We start from the raw sequence: 18,234 nt of genomic DNA, 5'->3' as shown, positions 1-18,234 counted from the left end.
GTAGTAGTCGTTCCCTGTAATTAATGTTTTATATTCTTTTTTAAGGGATTGAGTTTCAGTTCCTTGCTCTTTTTCTTCTTTGGATTTGACATGTTCCAGATTATTTATATATACATATATCACAAATCGTTTGTGTATGCCCACACAAAAATAATTAAAGTACATTCCTAACTCTAACAATGTGTTTAGCTGGAGACATTTGGGAGAAAAAGTAAACAGTAGTTTGAGTCTGCCAGCATATTTGTTTCATATCAGAAGACTGCATAATGTCACTGCTGACAGAGTCACTGCTTCACAACTGCAGCAATTCTGGTTCAATGCCAGTTTTCCCTGGCTGGGTGATCTCAAACGCTCACAATCTCAGGATATGGAATAATGCATTCAGGAATGAGTGTTATGGCTTGGTGTTTGGTTACACTCCTGCAAAGGGCTTTCAGATGTCTTAATAAGTTAGGAATATTGGATAAATGCAACATTACAGCTTTACAAATAGAGAAAGGAAAAGTTTTGTGATAACTAATACCAGTAAAATAATGAAATGGCTATACCTCTCATTCTCGGGACTTGGACATAGAGAAGCATCAGTGCTAGATCAGCAATTTTGTAGTTGTCAACTTCAAAGTAAAGTTTACAAAATCCCATATAGCATGCTGCAACAGGTTTGGATCTAGACCAAAATAACCAGTATTGTTCTTTTCTCTCTGAAGCGAAGGTATATCTTTCAAAAAATAAAAAAACTATATAATAGAATAGTCATATGCTTTCTTAATAAATACTTCTATTTCCCATGACATGGAATTGATACTGAAACCATAGCTTAAATACTGTACATGATAAAGTGAATAGGTTAACAATATTTTTTTAGGTACGGTTGTTCAATGCAATGCAATGATTGCTGATATTTTAATGACCACTGGTTGACTGATTTAATTCCATTCCAATTTATTGCTAAATCACTTCTATGACAACCTTTACCAACAGACTTTTGTGGCAATTGGGTTTAAAACTGTTATCATCAGCATGCACTAAAGTTGTTAACATGGCTTTGCTTGCTAATGAATGGCAAGTTGTGAAATGAGGTTGGCAGGACCAGCCTGTCGCACTCAGTTAACTCCTCTTAGGTTTGAGGGTATCTTGTTACCACTGAGGTTTTGAGGAGTCTCACATTCTTGAGCAGGAGGATGGATAAAAAGCTAGGCATGAAACTGTGGATAAAGCTTCTTTGCCTGAACCTACACAAACATAGTGTGTGTGTGTGTATGAAAGACTGAGAAAGTAAGTGTGTACCTTCTAACAGACTAAAGATAACCTAGTTTACTACATTGCATAGCTGGTTTGGATACCCTGTTAAAACCCAGTTATATGATAACAATGATGATTTCGTAGCAACTTGAGAAGAGGAACCGGGTTACAGGCACTGAGCAGGGGTGCATGGTGCAGAAGAGAAAGAGAGGGAAGGGAGCTGTAGTGATAAGGGACTCGATGGTGAGGGGAACAGACAGGACATTCCGTGACGTAAACAGGACACGCAGATGGTATGTTGCCTCACAGGTGCCAGGGTCAGGGATGTCTCAGATCGCGTCCACGACATTTTGGAGAGGGAAGGGGAGTAGCCGGATGTCTTGGTACATATTGGTACCAATGACATAGGAAGGAAAAGCAAGGAGGTCCTGAAAAGAGAATTAGGAGAGCTAGGTAGAAAGCTGAGAAGCAGGACCTCCCGGGTAGTAATTTCCAGATTGCTGCCTGTGCCACGTGTCAGTGAGTGTAGAAACAGGATGATTTGGCGGATGAATGTGCAGCTGAGAAGCTGGTGCAGGGGACAGGGCTTCAGGTTCTTTGATCTTTGGGATCTCTTCTGGGGGAGGTATGACCTGTTCAAAAGTGACGGGTTGCACCTGAACCCGAGGGGGACTGATATTCTTGCAGGCAGGTTTGTTAAGAGTTATTGGGGTGGGTTTAAACTAATTTGGCAAGGGGTGTGGGAACAGGAGTGAAGGGACTCAGGATAGGGTGGATGGTAATAAATTAGCAATAGCGTGCATTCAGATTGTCAGGAAGGCCAGGCAGGTGGTAGGACTTAATTGCAGCCAATAGGCCGAGAATCAAATCATTAGGGATGCAGAATCAGAAAGGACAGCAAATACAGTACTCAAGGTGTTGTTTCTAAATGCGTATAGTATAAGAAATAAGGTGGATGATCTTGTTGCAATATTACAGATTGCCAGCTATGATGTTGTGGCTATCACTGAATCGTGGCTGAAGGATGGTTGTCATTGGGAGATGAATGTCCAAGGTTACATGTTTTATCGGAGGGATAGGAAGGTAGGCAGAGGGGGTGGTGTGGCTCTACTGGTAAAGAATGGCATCAAATCAGTAGAAAGATGTGACATAGGATCAGAAGATATTAAATCCTTGTGGGTTGAGCTAAGAAACTGCAAGGGTAATAGGACTGTGATGGCAATTATATACAGGCCTTTCAACAGTGGCTGGGCTGTGGACCACAGATTACAACAGGAAATAGAAAAGGCGAGTCAAAAAGGCAATGTTATGCTAGTCATGAGAGATTTTAACCTGCAGGTTGATTGGGAAAATCAGGATGGTAATGGATCTCAGGAGAATGAGTTTGTTGAAGCCTAGGAGATAGCTTTTTAGAACAGTTTATCGTTGAGGCAACTAGGGGATCAGCTATACTGGACTGGGTGTTATGTAATGAACCAGAGGTGATTAGGGAGCTTAAGGTAAAAAAATCCTTAGGAACCAGTGATCACAATATGATGGTGTTCAACTTGAAATTTGATAGAGATAAAGTAAAGTAAAGTCTGATGTAGCAGTATTTCAGTGGAGTAAGGGAAATTAAAGTGGTATGAGAGAGAAGTTGGCCAAAGTAAATTGAAAGGAGATGCTGGCAGGGATGTCAGCAGAGCAGCAATGGTGTGTATTTCTGGGAAAAATGAGGAAGGTGCAGGACATGTGTATTCCAAAAATGAAGTAATACTCAAATGGTAAAATATACAACCGTGGCTGACAAGGGAAGTCAAAACTATTGTAAAAGCAAAAGAAAAGGCATGCAACAAAGCAAAAATTAGTGGAAAGATAGAGGATTGGGAAGTTTTTAAAAACCTACAGAGAGCAACTAAAATATTATTAGAAGGTAAAGATGAAATATGAAAGTAAGCCAGCAAATAATATCAAAGTGGATAGTAAAAGATTTTTCAAGTACGTTAAAAATAAAGAAGAAATGAGAGTGGATATAGGACTGCTAGAAAATGAAGCAGGAGAAATAATAACGAGGGACAAGGAGATGGCTGATGAACTAAATGATTATTTTGCGTCAGTCTTTACTGTGGAAGACACCAGCAGTATGCCAGATGTCGTAGTGTGTGATGGAAAAAAAGCGGGTGCAGTTATTGTTACAAGAGAGAAAGTTCTCAAAAAGCTGGAAGACCTGAAGGTACATAAAGTCACCCAGACCAGAGGAACTGCACCCTAGGTTTCTGAGAGAGGTAGCGTTAGAGATTGTTGTAGCATTAGAAATGATCTTTCAAAAATCATTGGACTCTGGCATGGTGCCACAAGACTGGAAAATTGCAAATGTCACTCCACTCTTTAAGAAGGCAGCAGAAAGAAAATTATAGACCAGTAAGCCTGACCTCAGTAGTTGGGAAGATGTTAGAGTTAATTGTTAAGGATGAGGTGATGGAGTACTTGGTGACACAGGACAAGATAGTACAAAGTCAGTTATGGTTTCCTTCAGGGGAAATCCTGCCTGACAAACCTATTGGAATTCTTTGAGGAGATTACAAGTAGGATAGACAAAGAGGATTCAGTGGATGTTGTATATTTGGAGTTTCAGAAGGCCTTTGACAAGGTGCCACACATGAGGCTGCTTACCAAGTTAAGAGCCCATGGTATTACAGGAAAGTCACTAACATGGTTAGAGCACTGGCTGTTTGGTAGGAGGCAGCAGTGGGAATAAAAGGATTCTTTTCTGTTTGGCTGCCAGTGACTAGTGGTGTTCCGCAAGTGACGGTGTTGGGACCACTTCTTTTTATGCTGTACATAAATGATTTTGATGATGGAACAAATGGCTTTGTTGCCAAGTTTGCAGATGATATGAAGATTGGTGGCGGGGTTGATAGTGTTGAGGAAACAGGTAGGATGCAGAAGGACTTTGACAGATTAGGAGAATGGGCCAGAAAGTAGCAAATGAAATACAATGTTGGAAAATGCATGATCATGCACTTCGGTAGTACTAATAAATGTACGGACTATTTTCTAAATCGAAAAAAAATCCAAAAATCTGAGATGCAAGGGGACTTGGAAGTCCTTGTGCAGAACACCCTAAAGGTTAACTTGCAGGTTGAGTTGGTGGTGAGGAAGGCAAATGCCACGTTAGCATTCATTTTGAGAGGTCTAGAATACAAGAGCAAGGATGTGATGCTGAGGCTTTATAAGGCACTGGTGAGGCCTCACCTTGAGTATTGTGAACAGTTTTGTGCCCCTCATCTTAGAAAAAATGTGTTGGCATTGGAGAGGGTCCAGAGTAGGTTCACAGGATGATCCAGGAATGAAAGGGTTATCATATGAGGAACATTTGATGGCTCTGGGTCTGTACTCGCTGGAATTCAGAAGGATAAGGGGGATCTCTCTGAAACTTTTCGAATGTTGAAAGGCCCAAACAGAGTAGATGTGGAAAGGATATTTCGAATGGTAGGAGAGTCTAAGACAAGAGGGCACAGCCTCAGGATAGAGGGGCGCCCTTTCAAAACAGAGATGCGGAGAAATTTCTTTAGCCAAAGGGTGATGAATTTGCTGCCACGTGCAGCTGTGGAGACCAGGTCATTGGGTATATTTAAGGTAGAGTTTGATAGGTTCTTGAATGGACATAGCATCAAAAGTTATGGGGAGAAGGCCAAGAACTGGCATTGAGGAGGAGATAGAAAAAAAGGATCAGCCATGATTGAACGGCGGAGCAGACTTGATGGGCCAGATGGCCTAATTCTAATCCTATGTCTTATTATCTTATGGAGTATGTATCCCACTGAGAGGAAAATTATCCAAACCCACACCTACCATTAAGTTGGGTCAATATCTGGATGAGGAAGTAGAGGGATGGGTTAGTAAATTTGCTGATAACACGAAGGTTGGAGGTGTTGTGGATAGTGTGGAGAGCTGTCAGAGGTTACAACAGGACATTGATAGGATGCAAAACTGGGCTGAGAAGTGGCAAATGGAGTTCAACCCAGATAAGTGTGAGGTGGGTCATCTTGGTAGGTCAAATATGATGGTAGTATCAATGGTAAGACTCTTGGCAGTATGGAGGATCAGAGGGATCTTGGGGTCTGAGTCCTTAGGACACTCAAAGCTCCTGCGCAGGTTGACTCTGTGGTTAAGAAGGCATACAGTGCATTGGCCTTCATCAATTGTGGGATTGAGTTTAAGAGCCAAGGAGTAATGTTGCAGTGATATAGGACCCTGGCCAGACCCCACTTGGAGTACTGTGCTCAGTTCTGGTCGCCTCACTACAGGAAACCATAGAAAGGGTGCAGAGGAGATTTACAAGGATGTTGCCTGGATTGGGGAGCATGCCTTATGAGAATAGGTTGAGTGAACTCAGCCTTTTTTGCTTGGAGTGATAAAGGATGAGAGGTGACCTGATAGATGATGAGAGGTATTAATCATGTGGATAATAGAGGCTTTCTCCCCCAGGGCTGAAATGGCTAGCATGAGAGGGCATAGTTTTAAGGTGCTTGGAAGTAGGTACAGAAGAGATGTCCGGGATAAGTTCTTTTTATGCAGAGACTGGTAAGGGTGTGGAATGGGCTGCCGGCGGCGGTGGTGGAGGTGGAAACGATAGGGTCTTTTAAGATAGCAGTCCCCAACCACCGGGCCACAAAGCATGTGCTACTGGGCTGCGAGGAAACGATATGAGTCAGCTGCACCTTTCCTCATTCCCTGACATGCCCACTGTTGAACTTGAATGCACGCGAGGTCATTACCCGCAAGTCATCCATGTCAGCGCGGGAAGATCATCAACTCCTCGAGCTTGCAAATGATGACGGGCTGAAAAGTATGTTTGACATAACATCTCTGCCAGCATTCTGGATCCAAAGTCAAGGCTAAATATCCTGAGGTAGCCATGAAAGCACTGAAAACGTTGCTTCCATTTCCGACATATCTCTTCAATGAATGCAACAGAAACGAAATTGCGGAATAGACTGGACATAAGGAACCTCCTTCGAGTATCGCTGTCTCCCATCACCCCTCGATGGGACCGTCTTGTTGCAGGAAACAAGCCCAGGTCTCCCACTGATTCAGCGATATTGGTGTATTGCAATGATTTTATATGTTCATACGGGGAAAATATGCGCTGTGTGTTTAATATCCAAACGTTACTTAAAATGTTATGATGCTATTGACTTATAAAACCATATAACAATTACAGCACGGAAACAGGCGATCTTGGTCCTTCTAGTCCGTGCTGAACGCTGCTCTCACCTAGTCCCACTGACCTGCACTCAGCCCATAACCCTCCATTCCTTTCCTGTCCATATACCTACCTATTTTTTCTTTAAATGATCATTTCGAACCTTCCTCTACCACTTCTACTGGAAGTTCATTCAACACTTAGTTCAAGCTCCCCTGTTCTCCCCTGATAATTGACTTATCACTATATTCATGCGAGGAAAATATGTGCTGAGTGTTTAATATTAAATTTGTTAGATAAAACCTTTTAGAAATGAAATTGAGTGTATTAACCACTTATCACCTATATTCCGGTCGTGATTAACACCTCCTCCCGAACAGAATCGCCAAAAACGATTTGTAGAAAAAAAATCAGCACGTACACGCATGTGCACACAGGTGCCCGCGCAATGCTTCATGGTCATGGTGGTTTTTCCTCGGGGTAAACACAACCTATTTGACTGCTACCCTTGTCTGTTGGCAACCCTACCCCCTCCCTCGGGGTCGGCCGGTTCGCAAGAATATTGTCAATAATAAACCAGTCCGCAGTGGAAAAAAGGTTGAGGAAGGTAAGGACATGTTCGGCACAGCTTTGTGGGCCGAAGGGCCTGTATTGTGCTGTTGGCTTTCTATGTTTCTATAAGCTCAGTACAAATGTGAAATGTGAAATAAGAATATGTTGATCTCAACAGTGAGTATACACATGACTATTATGATTCATTTTACCCTTGGGGTTTTGTTATGCAATTACCTTTACAGTTTAGTCTGTGGAGCAGTTGCCATAGTTGCATTTGCACAATTCTATGTACTTTATGCTTCCAACACAGTTCAGTGGAACACAACACTAAGTTTCAGTCTAAATCATTGCCTTTCACTCCTAACCCTTCTGATTACATGAATATTGCCTTAACATAGAAAACTAATAGGAACAGAAACAGAGCAATTTCACCCTAGGAAAGTCCTTTCTGTAATATTCTTCTTCTATTCAAATTAAACATATGCAATGAAGTCATACAAATTATATGCAGGCCTAATCATAAAATATTTATAATCTGCATTGGGCAAATACAGTCCACTACTAAAGTATTCAACCTGTGCCTGTGAAATAATCATCATCTGGGTCACAATCAATTGCTTGTGTTCATCAGTATTTATAAAATTATTTTTGAAAGTCTACACATTTCCACAACTTCTATAGTGTGTTTGTTAAAATCTGAAAAATTGGCATCCCTTAGTGGGTTGAGCAGCATCTTTAGGTCAAAACCTTGCACCAGGAGATTGAAGACAGATCAGGAAATAAAGAGTATGTGTAACCATTAGTAAGATATTTTGAAGTGCCTTTGAGACTTGCTCTATATTACCTGCTGCCATATTGTCTTTTGCTTACACCTCACTGTTGCCCCCGGCCCAGATTGTAAACTGCTAACCCTTCACTCTCCTCCCTAACCCCTCAATTCAGAGGAAGGGATACTGATGAGAACTGTTAACGTTTTTCTTTCCACAGATGCTGCTTCACTAGCTGAGCTCTTCCAGGATTTCTGCTACTGCTTCCGATTCCAGCATTTTTCCAAAATGAGAACATATGTTACAAGAAATATCTGTTACAAGGAATGTATTACAAGGCCATCTAAGCAATGACAATAGCTTGAATGCAAAGGGCTGGAGTTCATTTTGCTTGTTTTTTATAGAAAATGCTAAATTGTTTTGCAAGGTTAATCTAAGTTTATTATGCAGTAGGTTACATGCTTCAGGTAATATTCAGGTTCATGTTACGTTATCCATCAAATAAGATAAATGATAACATGAGGAACTGTGAATTCTGCTTTCTTATTATAATTCACTGTGCAGCTTATGCTGCGTCTTCTTGTCCTGAACTGGAGATCTGGGCAATGTCTTGGGCAAGAAATCTCCTTCAGGCTCTGCAGCTGATACTGCGTCATCCTCTTCCTCATCAGCATCACTCGTCAGTTCTGCCTTGTCTTCTCCCTCACAGGCATCAACCTGCTTTGCAGAACTCGGTGTCCTCTGCTTTGCAAATCCAGGACGTACAGTATCCATAATGGCCAGAAAGTCATAAGCAGTTTGTGGAGGTGTCCATTCCTTATCCTGCAGGAGATCTGCAAAAGCAAATTTACAAAAGCATCAAACTGGTTCCAGATGTACTCTCATAATCACAATTTAGGATTTTCTTCTCGCCCTGCAATATGATTTTTTAACAAAGTCAGGAAATGTTTGTGGTGTTTAGTTCAGGACTTTCAGCGAGAGCAATACTGCAAAATTGGGGTTATTCTAGCTGGAAAGCCATTCACAGTCCACAGCCTTAAGATATAACAATATGCCTCAGTATAAGCAAGTACATAGAGGAGATCCGGTAGTAGAATCTCCCCAAAACTGTTATAAATATAGTGATCAATATGTTAAGTGACAGCCTACTGTACTGTATGCTAAACCACATCAGATGGATCAATAGAGACTAGTATTTGTTTACAGAGTTAATCATACTTTATAGAAGTAAAATGATTAGTGCAGAATGAGAAATTTCTTTTAATAAGAAATGAAAATGCAGAACCTGAAGGGCAGTGAGTTCCTGCTGCCATGTGTTAGTGAGGCCAGGAATTGACAACAGGGACAGGTTGCATTTGGGCTTGAGGTAGACCAAAATCCTAGTGTTGAGATTCATTTCTGCAACCTGTGAAAGTTTAAACTAGATTGGCAGGGGTTTGGGGCTTGAGGGATGTCAGTGAGAAGGGTACATGCAGCAGCCGAAGAATGTAAGTCTAGCAATAAGGATAGGCATATTTTCAGTAAAAGGGCAGGTTGGACCACCATCTTAAATTGCAGCTCTTTCAATGTACATAATTTGACAGGTAAGGCGGATGAACTGAGGGCATGCATTGCCTCCAGGGTCAGAAACATTGTGACCATAACATAAATGTGGCTGAGAGAAGGTCAGGACTGGCAGTTCAAAATTCTGGGATACCAATGCTTTAGGTGTGACAGAGGAACAGGCAAAACTGGAGGAAATATGCCTTTTTTGATAAAGGTGGACATCCGTATAGTGTACAGTTTTGTCCATCCTTTCATAGGAAAAACATTGTTAAGCAGGAGAGGGTGCAGAAGAGAACTACAAGGATGCGACTAAGACTTTATTTTGACAATAACCTCAAGCACTACCATGTATCTTTAATAACTCAGCAACCTGGGTATGTGCATGCTTAAAGATGCTACAACTCTTGAAAAAATAACACATCTATTAAGCAATTTAACTCATAACCTCAGAATATTTCTCCAGGAGCACATCTATTAGATACTACAGTTGTTTATTGCAAGTAAATGTTTTGATGCCTGCCAAATACAATCAGCTTTGATAAAAATGCTGCAGCAAGCATTCGAAAACAGTCCCTCTTCAGCTTATTGTTCAAACATCTGCAGTCAGGCACATTAAGCACTATTAACATAAGTGAAAAAACGATTTATCTTCTGGTTTAGTTTCATCTTCAAACTCATTTATAACACTGGTCAGTCTTTTATAATATTAGTTACTCTCATCGTTACTTTCAAACCTGAAGATTTTGTACCTTTTTTTAATGAAAAGGCAAAAGTCTTAAAAAAAAAAGCATATGGCACATAGTTATGATTCATCAAAGAATTCATTGGAAGATACTTTCCAAAGTGTAATCTATTACTTCATGACACACAGCATGAAAGTTGGGATTTTCCTTCTGGATCCTGCATTTTTCAGACAAAGCTTGATTGGCTCTTTCAGCTTGTTGGGAAGTTTTATTTTTTTTTAAACTGTAATAACGTGCAATTGCATTACTTATACTAAAAAGTTGCACAATGGTGCATTGAGGAGAGCTTCTGCCGTCCAGCAATCTAAGTGCGATTTTGACATCCAGTGCTGTCCATATGGATCCTGCACATTTTCCCCTGTAGCTTTCGTCCAGTTTATTCCTGCGTCCCAAAGTTAATTTGCCACTGTAAATTGTTTCAAGTGACAGTCTGAGGAAGTGGATGGGAATGTGGAGTGAGTAAAACAAGTTAATTAGTGTAAATGGGGGTTTGATGATCTGAATAAACTCGGTGGCCACAGAGCCAGTTTCTGTGCTGTTATTATTCTATAACTCTACGACTTATCACTCAGTTGCTAACACAAAACAAAAGAAGTGAGTTGCTGGTTCTGCAGAGTCAGTGGGATACTACAGCAATACTAAGACGAAATCTGTAAAACATGCCTCAGCAATTGTGACATGAAGGAATAAGTAGCTTCCTTCAGATATGTTATCTTCTCTTAGTTTTGGATCATCCCTTATACAAGATATGATTTATAAATATCAGTCATAAAAGTACAATGAAAATAAAATCTAATTGTGCAGATGAATTAGTCGCTAATCTTAATATGGACAGAAGGTTTGTTTGCTGGATTTAATTAAATCAGTCTGTTGAAATTATAAATGAAATAGAATGCAAGAACAATCCAATAAACTAATGACATTAATTAAGTGTAGTATTGAGGCAAAATCACAGAATGATACACTAACAAACTTTGTGGTATAACTAGCTAGTGGTTTAATTGACACACAAGGAAGTGTAAGAAAGAATGCCTGTGCCTCGCTTGTCAATATGACCTTCCCTACTTCAACCCTGCTATCAACAGTTTTGTTCCAATTTTTACTTGGTCTGGAAAATCTATTTATTTGAGTTAGAATTTATTTTTTAAATTAATCTGGTAGCCAAATGCTAACAGCAGCTGACTCAGTTGGTTGAAACTCATGAATCAGTAGCTATGTTTCCAAGTTCCAATAAATGAGTATATAACCTAAGCTAGCACTGTAGTACAGCTTTGAAGGAATCTATCATTATCGAAATATCATTTTCCAATGAAATATTAAAACAACAGTGTCCATTTTAGTGAATAAAACAGATTACAAACATTATTTAGAAGTCAGCAGTGATTTTTCACTTCCCTGGGCTAAATTTCACCCCCGCCCCCACCAAACAATGTCACAAAAGCAGATGAACTGGACAGTCATTTCCTTTTGTTTACAGTACATAACTGTTTGTTTGCTTGCAAAAATATTTTACAGTTTGTAAAGCAATTTGAGAAGTGAAGCAACCCAAGATGTTCTTGCTCCGTTTTTCTTCAACTGCCAGCATATGTTTAAGACTCAGAATTGCAAAACCTGCAATACTATTTCAAAATTAACCCTTGGGACTTTCCTTGATTACCAAATCACAAGAATCTCGAAATAAGGTTTAGTATCAGCAGTGCAACATAACACAGAGAAACTTGATGGCAAATGCCTTGAGATACCACAACACAACAGCTTTAGATTGCAATGGCATTTCACAGGAGTGCTACTATGCTACTTAGGGATACACAATGGTGAATAATCAAAAGGCAGGGTAAAGAGAGTGGGTTTTAATAAACTTCTGAAAGAAGACAGAGCTTAAGGCATCAGCATCTGAAGGCAGCAGTCAACAATATTTTGATTAAATTTGAGGTTGATCAACAGACCAACCTCAGATTTAATCAAAGCAACTTTGATGGATATTTCAGAAGACTGCAGCGTGGAAAAGTGAGAAATCAGCCAGTAGTGTATGAGAACAGGCAAATGTAGGAGGTAACAAAAGCCAGACAGAGATTTCAAATACCAGATGACTTGAGATAGGTGTAGATGCTGGGGAGAAAGAATTTCTCAGTAACAACACAGATATGTGCTCTGAAAATCATCTCTGAGTTAAGTGTAACACTGAAGTTATGAACAGACTAACTCAGTTTCATACAAATGCCAAGAAGGAAGAAGAAATCAGTGTCAAGAACATGAACTGGAACTGAACGGCTTCAGATTTTCCACTATTTTCTCAGAGGTTTCTGCACATGTATTAATGGATATCAAACAAGTAACCCTCTAATACAGTCAGTGGAGGAGTCATGAGCAGATGGTGAGGTGCTATTGAATATGATATATATATGAAATTATCATCAGGTTTTCATAATGAGAGTGAAGACTAAGCCCGCTGTTAATATTGTTTATAATGCTGAATCCTTCCTAGTTGCTTCAGAAATAGTCATAAATATTCAAAATCTATTAAAAATTAAGTCTATTAAGTGATTAAGAATTAAAATTCTATCACACATAAAATCAAGTAAACTGTTAACTACTTGAAAATATATTATCTAATATTGTGCAGCCCTGTATTACATCCATATCATGACTTTTTCATAACATCCCCTCGAAAAAATTGACAGATTTGTTTACTTCACATATTGTGTTAACTTCCCTTAAAAACAATTCTTTTATTCTGTATCTCAATTATTGGTAGTTAAAAGTTCAAAGTAAATTTATTATCAAGATACATATATGTCACTATATACAGTACAACCCTGAGATTCATTTTCTTGCAGGCATACTCAGTACATCCAAGAACCATAAGAGAGTCAATGAAAGACTGCACTCATCAGTGCAGACAAGCAAACAATGTGCAAAAGACAACAAACTGTGCAAATAGAAAAAATACTAAAAATAGTAATAATGAGCAAGCAATAAATATTGAGAACATGAGACGAAGAGTCCTTGAAGATGAGTCCATTGGTTGTCGGAGCAGTTCAGTGATGGAGCAAGTGGAGCTGAGTGAAATGATCCCCATTCAAGTGCCTGATGGTTGAGGGGTAATAACTGTTCCTGAACCTGGTCGTGCGAGTCCTGATGCTCCTGTACCTTCTTCCTTATGGCAGCAGTAAGAAGAGAGCATGACCTGGGTGGTGGTGGGGGACCTCGATGATGGATACTCCAATAGTGCTCAGTGTAGATGAGCTCACTGGTTGGGACGACTTTACCTGCGATGGTCTGGGCCATATTCACTACTTTTTGTAGGATTTTCCATCAAGGCCATTGGTGTTTCCATACCAGGCTGTGACGCAGCCAGTCAATATACTCTCCATCACATATATCTATACAAGTTTGTCAAACTATTAGATGTCATGCCAAATCTTCACAAACTTCTAAGGAAGCAGAGGCGCTGCCATGTTTTCTTCATAAATGCACTTAAGAGCTGGGCCCAGGACAGGTCCTCTGAAATGATAACACCATGGAATTTGAAGTTTGCAACCCTCTCCACTCTTGATTCCCCGATGAGGGCTGGTTCCATGGATGTCCAGTTTCCTCTTCCTCCTGAAGTCAATAATCAGTTCCTTGGTCGTGCTGACATTGAGAGAGAGGTCATTGTGGCATCGCTTGGTCAGAATTTCAATCTCCCTCCTATATGCAGATTCGTCACCACCTTTGATTCTGTCAATGAGGGTGGTGTCATCAGCACATTTACATTTGGCACTGGAGCTGTGCTTAGCCACACAGTCACAAGTGGAAAGTGAGTAGAGCAGGGGTTAAGTACACAGCCGATGGTGCACCTGCACTGATGGAGACTGTGGACTATTGCCAATCCAAACTGATTAAGGTCTGCAAGTGAGGAAATAGAATTCCATATAAAATAAAAATACTTTTAAAACTTCTGTTGACCAAATGGAACAGTCTTCCCCATCATTGTGTGAGTAGGGTTTCTGGAAATTAAAATCAAAGTAGGCAATATTTTTCCTCATTGAATGGAATTGTGTCTGATTTGCAACCTAAATAAATATATCAATTGTTACTGCAAAACCCTTCAAGAAGATCTATTGCTTATTTTAAATTAACTTGCATGAATTGGCATTTGTAAATGGTGAATTAATTAAAGGCAAATTTCTATTCGCCAAACTGCCATAGAGCAGGGACACACTGGACTTACCATTATTCCTTCCATTTATTTCTCTCCATTCAAATTAAAGGGGTTCATTGTTCCAATGCAAAGTCCAACTGATGAAAGTTTTGTTTTTAGGCAAAAGAGATTTTCAATACTTGGAGATTTTTGGATGTGAAGTAGGCAATCACTTCTGTTTGCAGATAGTGACAGAAATCTGTAACTCACTTCTGTGAATGCCAATCGAAGCTATGTCAATAGTTAATTTAGGATTTAAAAAACAGAGCTTCTTCAGGGGTTTTGTGGTTTTAAAAAATGAATATATTTATTTAGATTGCAGATCAGTCACAATTCCATTCAATGAGGGAAAGCTTTGCCCATTTCCATTTTAATTTCCAGAATTCCTATTGGTACAGGTTTGGGGAAAATGATTCCATTTGGCCAATAAAAGTTTTAAATGGAACAAGCCTTCCAAGATGACCCCATTTGGAGGAGTCTGGTATATCTTAATAATCAATCCTGGTAGACTAAGTGACTGAGGAAGTGAGTGCTTTAGGTATTGATACCCTCTTTCCCTCACAGACAACATACCCTCTGATGAAGGTGACCTCATTTCATGTATAATAGCCCTTGAACCCCAAAAGCAGGTGGCAGGAATTGGCAACATTCAGAACAAGTATGTCCTGGCCTGTATCCAGCTATCTCTCAGCTTACTGCTAGAGCTACACAGGAGCAAACAGAAGAGCTGAGGATTTGGTGACAATATATGCCAAAAAAATTTAAGCATTGCTGATAATGTTTAGTTCTTGGAAAATAAGTATTTCACTTACTGTTGGGTTCCTCCTGTCCCTCCTGCACCTTCTTTAGCCAGTGAAGCACATTCACCCTTGAAATAATCTGCCCTTCAGGAAATGCAAATACATGGCTTCCAGAGCCAATCTTCACTAAGATGAGAGCTGGTAGCTGTGGAAGGTAGTTCAAGTATATTTGAAGAATCTCTTCTCCAACTTGTGTCTTTCGCCTTGGTGGTATAAAAATATAGTAAAAGTATTATTGATAAAATACCTTATCAGCAACACAATGAAAATGTTACATCTGATTTATGCTATTAATGAAAAATGATGCTGGTTGCATACTTGAAAGCACTTAACACAGAAGAAATTATTTTTAAATTGTTATTAATGAATAAACAGCAATTGTGATAATGAGATCTATTGGATTTTAGATGCACTGAACAGGTCACACAACATTCAGACTAAATCTATTACTTAAAAACTTTGATTAACAAATAGAAACATTTTTATGGTTGTACACTACAACAACCAGAGCAAAGACTGTCACCATACCAGTGTAAGACGTCTTCAATCGGAATGACTCATTTAATTATCATGTAAGTAAAATGTAACTAAATCTATTCAATGATGGTCCTTATGTCAGATTTATAATTTATGCATCAGCTGTGTTAAAAAATTCTCATACCCAATGGAAACTCAGTAATAAAAGATTTTAAAAATCAACAGATACACAGCTAATCGCTATAGATTTTTTTTGGGGTTACATTCAGGCAATGAGATTTCTTTTCATGAATACTTGCGCTTCAGCTGATAAAGCAGGGAGTCATACAGCATGGAAGTACACCCTTTGACTCAACTTATCCATGCTGACTGTGTTGCCCATTGAGCTAGTCCCATCTGCCTACATTTGACCCACAGCCCTCTAAACCTCTCCTATCCGTGTATTTACCTGGATGCCTTTTAAATGTTGCTAATGTGCCCCCGCACCTCAATCAAAGTCACACCACCCTTTGCACAAATAAGTTGCCCCTGATGTTTCTTTTAAAAGTCTTGCCTCTGATTTTAAGTCCATGTTTTCTTGTTTTTAACATCCCCTCTCTAGGAAAAAGTCTATGTGCCTGCACCCTGACTATGCCCCTCTATGAGGTCATCCCCTTAATCTCCTACTTTCCAGAGAATAAAGTCCTAGTTGATGTAATCTCTTCTTGTCCAGGCAACATTCTGATAACTCCTTGGCACTCTGTGTATTTTAATAGCATATTTCCAACAACAGGGAGACCAAAAGAGTACACAATAATCCGTGCTACATACCACAACATAACTTCCCACCTCCTATTTCTCAGTGCCCTGATTGATGAAGGCCAGTACGTGAAACACCTCATTCACCACCTCATTCATTAATAAATAAATCAATTATAGTACATGTATATTGAATAGATTAAAAAACATGCAAAAAAACAGAAAAACTGTATATTAATAAAAGTGAGATAGTGTCCCAAAAGCAGGTCCATTTAGGAATCAGATGGCAGAGGACAAGAAGCTGTTCCTGAGTCACTGAGTGTGAGTCTTCAGGCTTCTGTACCTCCTACCTGATGGTAACAGTGAGAAAAGGGCATGCCCTGGGTACTGGAGGTCCTTAATAATGGAAGCTGCCTTTCTGAGACACCGCTCCCTGAAGATGTCCTGGGTACTTTGTAGGCTAATACCCAAGAAGGAGCTGACTAGATTTACAATCCTCTGCAGCTTCTTTCGGTCCTGTGCAGTAGCAACCCCCCCTCCCATACCAGACAGTGATGCAGTCTGTCAGAATTCTCTCCACAGTACATCTATATAAGTTTTTGAGTGTATTTGTTGACATACCACATCTCCTCAAACTCCTAATAAAGTATAGCCGCTGTCTTGCCTTCTTTATACCTTCATCAATATGTTGGGACCAGGTTAGATCCTCAGAGATCTTGACACCCAGGAACCAGAAACTGCTCACTCTCTCCACTACTGATCCCTCTATGAGGATTGGTATGTGTTCCTTCGTCTTACCCTTCCTGAAGTCCACAGTCAGCTCTTTCGTCTTGCTGATGTTGAGTGCCAGGTTGTTGCTGCTGCACCACTCCAGTAGTTGGCATATCTCACTCCTGTACGCCCTCTCGTCACCACCTGAGATTCTACCAACAATGGTTGTATCGTCAGCAAATTTATAGATGGTATTTGAGCTATGCCTAGCCACACAGTCATGCGTATACAGCAGTGGGCTAAGCACACACCCAAGATGCACCAGTGTTGATCGTCGGCGAGGAGGATATGTTATCACCAATCCACACAGATTGTGGTCTTCCGGTTAGGAAGCCAAGGATCCAATTGCAGAGGGAGGTACAGAGGCCCAGGTTCTGCAACTTCTCAATCAGGATTGTGGGAATGATAGTATTAAACGCTGAGCTATAGTCGATGAACAGCATCCTGACATGGGTGTTTTTGTTGCCCAGGAGGTCTAAAGCTGCATGGAGGGCCATTGAGATTGCATCTGCCGTTGACCTATTATGGCAATAGGCAAATTTCAATGGGTCCAGGTCCTTGCTGAGGCAGGAGTTCAGTCTAGTCATAACCAACCTCTCAAAGCATTTCATCACTGTCGCTGTGAGTGCTACCAGACGATAGTCGTTAAGGCAGCCCACATTATTCTTCTTAGGCACTGGTATAATTGTTGCCTTTTTGAAGCAAGTGGGAACTTCCACCCATAACAGTGAGAGGTTGAAAATGTCCTTGGATACTCCCACCAGTTGGTTGGCACAGGTTTTCAGAGCCTTACCAGCTACTCTATCAGGACCTTCCACCTTGCGAGGGTTCACTCCCTTTAAAGACAGTCTAACATCGGCCTCTGAGACAGAGGTCACAGGGTCATCAGGTGCAGCAGGGATCTTCACAGCTGTAGTTATATCCTCCCTTTCAAAGCATGCATAGAAGGCATTGAGGTTCATCTGGTAGTGAAGCATCGCTGCCATTCATGCTATTGGGTTTCGCTTTGTAACAAGTAATGTCTTGCAAACCCTGCCAGAGTTGTCATACATCGGATGTCACCTACAACCTCATTTGAAATTGTCTCTATGCCCTTGAAATAGCCCTCTGCAGAGCATACCTGCCTTTCTGGTACAGGCCTGGATCGCCAGACTTGAATGCCACAGATCTGGCTTTCAGCAGACAACGTACCTCCTGGTTCATCCATGGCTTTTGGTTTGGGAAT

General features: G+C 40.3%; 1 protein-coding gene and 1 long non-coding RNA gene across 3 annotated transcripts in view; one reads left to right on the top strand and one right to left on the bottom strand.

Annotated features, from left to right (window-relative positions):
• Window positions 1-8,051, top strand: part of LOC140203130 (uncharacterized) — a 63,606-nt gene extending 55,555 nt beyond the window's left edge. The window contains exon 3 of the long non-coding RNA XR_011887291.1: window positions 7,973-8,051. This is a non-coding gene — a long non-coding RNA (uncharacterized lncRNA). The remainder of the gene's footprint in view (window positions 1-7,972) is intronic.
• txndc16 (thioredoxin domain containing 16) overlaps window positions 7,554-18,234 on the bottom strand; it is a 106,595-nt gene continuing 95,914 nt past the window's right edge. For both annotated transcript variants that reach the window (XM_072268911.1, XM_072268921.1), the window contains exons 19-20: window positions 15,036-15,226; window positions 7,554-8,585 (exon numbers count right to left, since the gene is read on the bottom strand). In XM_072268911.1, the coding sequence (XP_072125012.1) occupies window positions 8,299-8,585; window positions 15,036-15,226 (478 nt within the window). In that variant the 3' untranslated portion in view covers window positions 7,554-8,298. The remainder of the gene's footprint in view (window positions 8,586-15,035; window positions 15,227-18,234) is intronic.

This window comes from Mobula birostris, chromosome 1 (genome assembly GCF_030028105.1).
Source record: "Mobula birostris isolate sMobBir1 chromosome 1, sMobBir1.hap1, whole genome shotgun sequence".
NCBI classification, from domain to species: Eukaryota; Metazoa; Chordata; class Chondrichthyes; order Myliobatiformes; family Myliobatidae; genus Mobula; species Mobula birostris.
Note: the sequence above shows the minus strand (reverse complement) of the source record. Positions and strands in the feature narration are given on the sequence as shown.